Consider the following 10,000-nt stretch of genomic DNA (forward strand, 5'->3'; position numbering starts at 1 on the left):
GTGCCCCGGTGACGGTGTGGATGGCGTACGACACGGGCTACACCGAGCGCTACATGGACGTGCCTGAGAACAACCAGCAGGGCTACGATGAAGGCTCCGTGGCTCTGCATGTGGACAAGCTGCCCAGCGAGTCAGTTGATAACACCTGCGATAAATCTGTCATGCAATGGATGACAAGTGCATCGCAATTATTAACCCTTTCAGTGTCAATGTGATGCGGCACACAGGGGACTGATCGCCAGCGTTTGTCATTCCAGGCCCAACCGTTTGCTGATTCTTCATGGATTTCTTGATGAAAATGTGCACTTTTTCCACACCAACTTCCTGGTGTCGCAGATCATCCGTGCTGGGAAGCCCTACCAACTTCAGGTTACTGTCACACCCCACAAGACATTGATATCGCGTCGTCTTCTCACACAAGTAAACTTGCCAATTAGAGATGTTCGATAATATCGGACTGCCCATATTATCGGCCGATAAATGCTTTAAAATGTAATATCGGAAATTATCGGTATCTGTTTCAAATGGATCGGTATTGTTTCAGGGTGTACCCCGCCTTCCGCCCGATTGTAGCTGAGATAGGCGCCAGCGCCCCCCGCGACCCCGAAAGGGAATAAGCGGTAGAAAATGGATGGATGGATGTTTCAAAAGTGAAATTTATGACTCTTTAAAAAACGCTGCTGTATGTAGTTGTACACGGACGTAGGGGCCAATAAATGGTTTAATATCGGAAATTAACGGTATCAAAATTATCGGTATTGTTTCAAAAGTGAAATGTATGACTTTAAAACAATAAACGCCGCTGTACGTAGTGGTACACGGACGTAGGGGCCAATAAATGGTTTAATATCGGAAATTATTGGTATCGGTATCAAAACTATCGGTATTGTTTCAAAAGTGAAATGTATGACTTTTTAAAAAACAAAAAACGCCGCTTTACCTAGTGGTACACGGACGTAGGGCCCAATAAATGGTTTAATATCGGAAATTATCGGTATCTGTATCAAAATTATTGGTATTTCAAAAGTGAAATTTATGACTTTTTAAAAAACGCTGCTGTACGAAGTGGAACACGGATGTAGGGGCAAATAATTGCTTTAATATCGGAAATTATTGGTATCGGTTTCAAAATGATCGGTATTGTTTCAAAAGTGAAATTTATGACTTTTTAAAAAACGCTGCTGTACGTAGTGGTACATGGGCGTAGGGGCCAATTTATGCTTTAATATCGGAAATTATCTGTAACTGTTTCAAAAATATTGGTATCGTTTCAAAAGTGAAATGTATGACTTTTTAAAAAACGCCGCTGTACGTAGTGGAACACAGACGTAGGGGCCAATAAATGCTTTAATATCTGAAATTATCAGTATTGGTTTGAAAATTATCGGTATCGTTTCAAAAGTGAAATTTATGACTTTAAAAAATGCTGCTGTACGTAGTGGTACACGGACGTAGGGGCCAATAAATGCTTTAATATCGGAAATTATTGGTATCGGTATAAAATTATCGGTATCGCTTCAAAAGTAAAATTTATGAATTTTAAAAAAACGCTGCTGTACGTAGGGGCCAATAAATACTTTAATATCGGAAATTATCGGTATCTGTATCAAAAATATCGGTATTGTTTCAAAAGTGAAATTTATGACTTTTTAAAAAATGCTGCTGTACGTAGTGGTACACGGATGTAGGGGCCAACAAATGCTTTGATATCGGAAATTATTGTTATCGGTTTCAAAATGATTGGTATCGTTTCAAAAGTGGAATGTATGACTTTTTAAAAAACGCCGCTGTACGTAGTGGTACATGGATGTAGGGGGCAATAAATGCTTTAATATCGGAAATTATCGGTATCAAAATTATCGGTATGGTTTCAAAAGTGAAATTCATGACTTTTTAAAAAACGTCTCTGTACGTAGTGGTACACGGACGTAGGGGCCAATAAATGCTTTAATATCGGAAATTATCGGTATCAGTATCAAAATTATCGATATCGCTTCAAAAGTGAAATGTATGACTTTTTAAAAAACTCCGCTGTACGTAGTGGTACACGGATGTAGCGGCCAATAAATGCTTTAATATCGGAAATTATTGGTATCGGTTTCAAAATGATCGGTATCGTTTCAAAAGTGGAATGTATGAGTTTTTAAAAAACGCCGCTGTATGTAGTGGTACATGGACGTAGGGGCCAATAAATGCTTTAATATCGGAAATTATCGGTATCAAAATTATCGGTATGCTTTCAAAAGTGAAATTCATGACTTTTTAAAAAATGCTGCTGTACGTAGTGGTACATGGACGTAGGGGCCAATAAATACTTTAATATCGGAAATGATCGGTATCGGTTTCAAAATGATGGGCATTGTTTCAAAAGTGAAATGTATGACTTTTTAAAACACGCTGCTGTACGTAGTGGTACACGGACGTAGGGGCCAATAAATGCTTTAATATCGGAAATTATCAGTATTGGTATAAAATTATCAGTATTGTTTCAAAAGTGAAATTCATGACTTTTTAAAAAACGCTGCTGTACGTAGTGGTACATGGACGTAGGGAGAAGTACAGAGCGACAATAAACCTTAAAGGCACTGCCTTTGCGTGCCGGCCAAGTCACATAATATCTACAGCTTTTCACACACACAAGTGAATGCAAGGCGTACTTGGTCAACAGCCATACAGGTCACACTGAGGGTGGCCGAATAAACAACCTGAACACTGTTACAGATATGCGCCACACTGTGAACCCACACCAAACAAAAATGACAAACACATTTTGGGAGAACATCCGCACCGTAATACAACATAAACACAACGGAACAAATACCCAGACCCCCTTGCAGCACTAACTCTTCCGGGACGCTACAATATTCACCCCTCGCTACCCCCCAACCCCGCCCACCTAAAACTCCTCATGCTCTCTAAGAGAGAGTATTTCTTAAATTCCAAGCTGCTATTTTGAGGCATGTTAAAAAAAAAAATAATGCACTTTGTGACTTCAATAATAAATATGGCAGTGCTATGTTGGCATTTTTTGCCATAATTTGAGTTGATTTATTTTTGAAAACCTTGTTACATTGTTTAATGCATCCAGCGGGGCATCACAACAATATTAGGCATCAGAATGTGTTCATTCCACGACTGTATATATCGGTAGCGGTTGATATCGGAATCGGTAATTCAGAGTTGGACAATATCGGAATATTGGATATCGCCTAAAAAGCCATTATCGGACATCCCTATTAGAAACAAAGCTAACACTACTAGCTGTGTCTATTCACATGTGACTAATATAAATACAGTCTATTATACAGCATTATTCACATGTGAATAACATAAATACAGTCTATTATATGGCATTATTCACACGTGAATAACATAAATAAAGTCTATTATACAGCATTATTCATATGTGACTAATATAAATACAGTCTATTATACAGCATTATCACATGTGAATAACATAAATAAAGTCTATTATACAGCATTATTCATATGTGACTAATATAAATACAGTCTATTATACAGCATTATTCACGTGTGGATAATATAAATACAGTCCATTATACAGCATTATTCACAAGTGAATAACATAAATACAGCCTATTATACAGCATTATTCACATGTGAATAACATAAATACAGTCTATTATACAACATTATTCATACGTGACTAATATAAATACAGTCTTATTATACAGCATTATCACATGTGAATAACATAAATACAGTCTATTATACGGCATTATTCACATGTGAATAATATAAATACAGTCTATTATACAGCATTATTCATATGTGACTAATATAAATACAGTCTATTATACAGCATTATTCACATTTAAATAATATAAATACGGTCTATTATACAGCATTATTCACATTTAAATAATATAAATACAGTTGTGGAGGTCTTGCACCTCCGGGTTCTTTGGACCACTAAGGTGAGACATGACAGGCTCGTTTGTCGTAGTGAACACAGATTTATTGTTCAATAAATCTTCTTCTCTTGCTCTTCTGCCTCTCAGCACTTGCCTCTCGTGCCCGTCTCGCTCTTCCGGTTGCTTTTCAGCCTTCCGTTCGCGTCTCCATCTCGCTTTTGCTCGTACTCGTTCTCGGGTTTTCCTTCTCTCATCAACTCCAACTTCTCCTACTTCATCTTTCTCGGCTGCTGCCCTTTTACAGAGTGACAGGTAATTAGCCAAACACACCTAGGTGGGCCATCTACGCACCTGTCGCTGATCTCGGAGCCGGCCCCGGCGCACCCCGCTTCGCTGCAGGTCCGCAGGCCACGCCTCCTCACAACAGTCTATTATACAGCAGTATTCACATCTGAAAAATATAAATGCAGTCTATTATACATCATGTGAATAACATAAATGCGGTCTGTTATACAGCATTATTCACATGTGAATAACATAAATACAGTCTATTATACAGCATTACTCACATCTGAATAAAATGAATACAGTCTATTATACGGAATTACTCACATGGGAATAATATAAATACCGTCTATTATAAGGTATTATTCACATGTGAATACTATAAATACAGTCTATTATACAGCATTATTCACATGTGAATAACATAAATACAGTCTATTATACAGCATTATTTACATGTGATTAGCATAAATACAGTCTATTATACAGTATTATTCACATTTAAATAACATAAATACAGTATTATACATTTTTGTTAACATGTGAATAATATAAATCGATATTACACAGCATTATTCACATGTGAATAACAAGTTGGATCCGCTTTGGACTGGACTCTCGCGACTGTGTTGGATCCATTGTGGATTGAACTTTCACAGTATCATGTTAGACCCGCTCGACATCCATTGCTTTCCTCCTCTCTAAGGTTCTCATAGTCATTATTGTCACAGACGTCCCACTGGATCATTATTGTCACCGATGTCCCACTGGGTGTGAGTTTTCCTTGCCCTTATGTGGGCCTACCGAGGATGTTGTGGTGGTTTGTGCAGCCCTTTGAGACACTAGTGATTTAGGGCTATATAAGTAAACATTGATTGATTGAAAATTACAGTCCATTATACATCATTGTTCGCAAGTGAATAATATAAATACAGTGTTATACAGCATTATTCACATGTGAATAATATAAATACAGTCTATTATAAAGCACTATTTACATGTGATTAATATAAATACAGTCTATTATACAGCATTATTCTGTGAATAACATGAATACAGTCTATTATACTACATTATTCACATGTGAATAACATAAATACAGTATTATACGGCATTATTCACATGTGAATAACATAAGTACTGTCTATTATACGGCATTATTCACATGTGAATAACATAAATACAGTCTATTATACGGCATTATTCACATGTGAATAACAAATACAGTCTATTATATATCATTGTTCACAAGTGAATAATATAAATACAGTTTATTATACAGCATTATTCACATGTGAATATTATAAATACAGTATTATACGGCATTATTTACATGTGAATAACATGAATACAGTCTATTATACAGCATTATTCACATGTGAATAACATAAATACAGTCTATTATACGGCATTATTCACATGTGAATAACATAAATACAGTCTATTATACAGCATTATTGACATGTGAATAACATAAATACAGTCTATTATACATCATTGTTCACAAGTGAATAATATAAATACAGTATTATACAGCATTATTCACATGTGAATAATATAAATACAATTTATTATACGGCATTATTTACATGTGAATAACATGAATACAGTCTATTATACAGCGTTATTCACATGTGAATAACATAAATACAGTCTATTATACGGCATTATTCACATGTGAATAACATAAATACAGTCTATTATACAGCATTATTGACATATGAATAACATAAATACAGTCTATTATACGGCATTCACATGTGAATAACATGAATACAGTCTATTATACGGCATTACTCACATGTGAATAACATAAATACAGCCTATTATAAGGCATTATTCACATGTGAATACTATAAATACAGTCTATTATACAGCATTATTCACATGTGAATAACATAAATACAGCCTATTATACAGCATTATTCACATGTGAATAACAAATACACTCTATTATACAGCATTATTCATATGTGAATAACATAAATACAGTCTATTACACAGAATTATTCACATGTGAATAACAAATACAGTCTATTATACAGCATTATTCACATGTGAATAACATAAATACAGTCTATTATACAGCATTCACATGTGAATAACATGAATACAGTCTATTATACGGCATTACTCACATGTGAATAACATAAATACAGCATATTATAAGGCATTATTCACATGTAAATACTATAAATACAGTTTATTATACAGCATTATTCACATGTGAATAACATAAATACAGCCTATTATACAGCATTATTCACATGTGAATAACAAATACAGTCTATTATACAGCATTATTCACATGTGAATAACATAAATACAGTCTATTATACAGCATTATTCACATGTGAATAACAAATAGAGTCTATTATACGGCATTATTCACATGTGAATAACATAAATACAGTCTATTATACATGGAAGTACAGTCAAAAAGGAACGTATGCATTATACAGTCTGATGGCTGTCGGCATGAAGGACTTCCTGTGTCCTTCCGTGTTGCTTATCATATCATACAAGCTGCACACTGACTACTCCTACTCTCATCCCGATGATGCCGTCCCACAGGGAAGCTGTCTTCAAATGTCAACATTGTATGCTCGCCAAGAGGTTGTTCAGCCATTGATTGGTCCGTTCCGACGTTACAGGTGTACCCCAACGAGCGACACAGTATCCGCTGCCCTGAGTCCGGAGAACACTACGAGATAATGCTGCTGCACTTTTTACAACAATACCTCTGATCCCACGCCACGTCATCCCTCCAGCCGGGCGCCCATCCCTACTGTCAGACACTTCCATGAGTCCACGCCCCTTCTCCGTGTTGCATCCCCCAAAAGTCACCCCCACCCCAGCCCGCCGTGTGTCAGTAGTAAGTGGAAGGTTCCAAGTTCACGGATGCGAAAAAGGAAAAGCTTCGTACACGTTTGCACACACGCTACATGATATTTGTTTGTCGCAGACATGAACAGAAAGGCGTAGGCGATGTGTGAGTCTGCACCTTTCAGTGTATGTAACCATGAAGAAAAAGGAAGGGCGGCTCTTCCTGTGTCCACTTGTTTTAAGTGTGTTTAGAATAAAATATTTTTATGGATTTTTATTATCGTTTTTAATGAACGACGACAGAGGCCACTCATTGCCAGTTCTGTCCCCTTACATTACATCGCTTGCCTTCTAAACACATAATTTATATTTGCCAAAGTACCTCTTGACTATTGATCATGCCGGTATTTGCTTCATTTTTATTTTTTTGCTTCTTTTTACCGCAATACAGCCGCCAGAAGGCTGAGCACTGGAGGCCCACGACAGCTTTGTACCACCAGAATACAATTTGTACATGACGATGAATAAATGGATGAATCAACCACCTGGCACGCTTTTCCACTTGTCAATGCGCCGGCCGACTCCGCAGCACGGCACCATCCGTTTGTTTGTTTTGTCCGCCCTCCTCTTTTTGTGGAGATGACAGTTTCCATGGCAACCTGTTGATAACGGCCCGGTGAGTTATTTACTGGATAATTTCATCCCTTCACATTACCCTGAAAGCCTGCAAGGAAAAGGGGAGTATGATGAATGTAACTCCCTCCAAATAGCGCTGACACAATGGCTTTCTTTGACTGATTTATTGAAGGCTTCCTTTCCCTTCGATTCACCTTGAAAACTCGTTGGCCTGCATGCTTCTTTTAGGAGGGAATTGTGATCTTCTGACAAATGTTCACTCATACCCGAAAGCCGCTTCCTTATATCCGTTCACGGACCATTTGAGACACTTCAAAACAAAAGCATGCCCACAAACCCAACAAAAAGGCATGAAATTACATTTTTAACCATAGTAACATAAATAAAGCCTTCTTATGAACTTTTATACATTTTGATTTAAATTCCCTTTTATGAACTCATTCTGTTTTTAGATGAAATAAAACAAATTATAATAATTATTAGTCGCAACAGTTACAATGAATGAAAACGAATCACAGCTTGCGTCGCTTTTTTAATGTTACAGCCTTATTCCATACTGGAATACATTCATTTTTTTTCTCAAAATTCTACACACAATACCCTAAAACAGGCGTGCGCAATTATTTTGACTCGGGGGGGCAAATTTAGAGAAAAAAATGTGTCTGAGGGCCGGTATATATATATATATATATATATATATATATATATATATATATATATATATATATATATATATCTATACATATATATATATATATATATATGTACAAACCCTGTTTCCATATGAGTTGGGAAATTGTGTTAGATGTAAACATAAACGGAATACAATTATTTGCAAATCATTTTCAACCCATATTCAGTTGAATATGCTACAAAGACAACATATTTGATGTTCAAACTGATAAACGTTTATTTTTTGGCAAATAATCATTACCTTCAGAATTTGATGCCAGCAACACGTGACAAAAAAGTTGAGAAAGGTGGCAATAAATACCGATAAAGTTGAGAAATGCTCATCCAACACTTATTTGGAACATCCCACAGGTGGGCAAGCTAATTGGGAACAGGTGGGTGCCATGATTGGGTATAAAAGCAGCTTCCATGAAATGCTAAGTAATTCGCAAACAAGGATGGGGCGAGGGTCACCAATTTGTAAGCAAATTGTCGAACAGTTTTAGAACAACATTTCTCAACGAGCTATTGCAAGGAATTTAGGGATTTTACCATCTATGGTCCGTAAAATCATCAAAAGGTTCAGAGAATCTGGAGGAATCACTGCACGTAAGCGATGATATTACGGAACTTTGGTCCCTCAGGCGGTACTGCATCAAAACCCGACATCAGTGTGTAAAGGATATCACCACATGGGCTCAGGAACACTTCATAAAACCACTGTCAGTAACTACAGTTGGTCGCTACATCTGTAAGTGCAAGTTAAAACTCTGCTATGCAAAGCAAAACCCATTTATAAACCACACCAAGGAACGCTGCTGGCTTCTCTGGGCCCGAAATCATCTAAGATGGACTGATGCAAAGTGGAAAAGTGTTCTGTGGTCTGACGAGTCCACATTTCAAATTATATTTGCAAACTGTGGACGTGGTGTCCTCCGGAACAAAGAGGAAAATAACCATCCGGATTGTTATAGGCGCAAAGTTGAAAAGCCAGCATCTGTGATGGTATGGGGGTGTATAAGTGCCCAAGGCATGGGTAACTTACACTTCTGTGAAGGCACCATTAATGCTGAAAGGTACATACAGGTTTTGGAGCAACATATGTTGTCATCCAAGCAACGTTATCATGGACGCCCCTGCTTATTTCAGCAAGACAATGCCAAGCCACGTGTTACAACAGTGTGGTTTTGTAGTAAAAGAGTGCGGGTACTTTCCTGGCCCGCCTGTAGTCCAGACCTGTCTCCCATGGAAAATGTGTGGCGCATTATGAAGCGTAAAATACGACAGCGGGGATCCCGGACTGTTTAACAACTAAAGCTGTAGAACGAGAAAAAAATTCCGCTTTCAAAGCTTCAACAATTAGTTTCCTCAGTTCCCAAACGTTTTTTGAGTGTTGTTAAAAGAAAAGGTGATGTAACACAGTGGTGAACATGCCCTTTCCCAACTACTTTGGCACGTGTTACAGCCATGAAATTCTAAGTAACCAGCAAGCACAGTACAGTTAGTAGAACTGTGTTTTTATTACTTTGTATTTGATAGGTGCTGTCTGAAATTCAACTATTTATTTTATATAATCAAATAAATATACATAGCTAGAATTCACAGAAAGTTAAATATTTCATACATATACAACTGTATATATATATATATATATATATATATATATGAAATACTTGAGTTTAATTGTACACCCCTCCCCTCTTAAC

The 10,000-nt window shown here is 36.9% G+C and overlaps 1 protein-coding gene across 3 annotated transcripts in view; it reads left to right on the top strand.

Moving 5' to 3' along the window:
- The window catches only part of dpp9 (dipeptidyl-peptidase 9), a 63,644-nt gene extending 56,117 nt beyond the window's left edge, over positions 1–7,527 (top strand). For all 3 annotated transcript variants that reach the window (XM_061919815.1, XM_061919814.1, XM_061919816.1), the window contains 3 exons: positions 1–130; positions 258–369; positions 6,815–7,527. The exon at positions 1–130 is cut by the window's left edge and continues 13 nt beyond it. In XM_061919815.1, the coding sequence (XP_061775799.1) occupies positions 1–130; positions 258–369; positions 6,815–6,907 (335 nt within the window). In that variant the 3' untranslated portion in view covers positions 6,908–7,527. The remainder of the gene's footprint in view (positions 131–257; positions 370–6,814) is intronic.
- Positions 7,528–10,000: the final 2,473 nt, after the last annotated feature.

This window comes from Nerophis ophidion, linkage group LG14 (assembly GCF_033978795.1).
Source record: "Nerophis ophidion isolate RoL-2023_Sa linkage group LG14, RoL_Noph_v1.0, whole genome shotgun sequence".
NCBI lineage: Eukaryota > Metazoa > Chordata > Actinopteri > Syngnathiformes > Syngnathidae > Nerophis > Nerophis ophidion.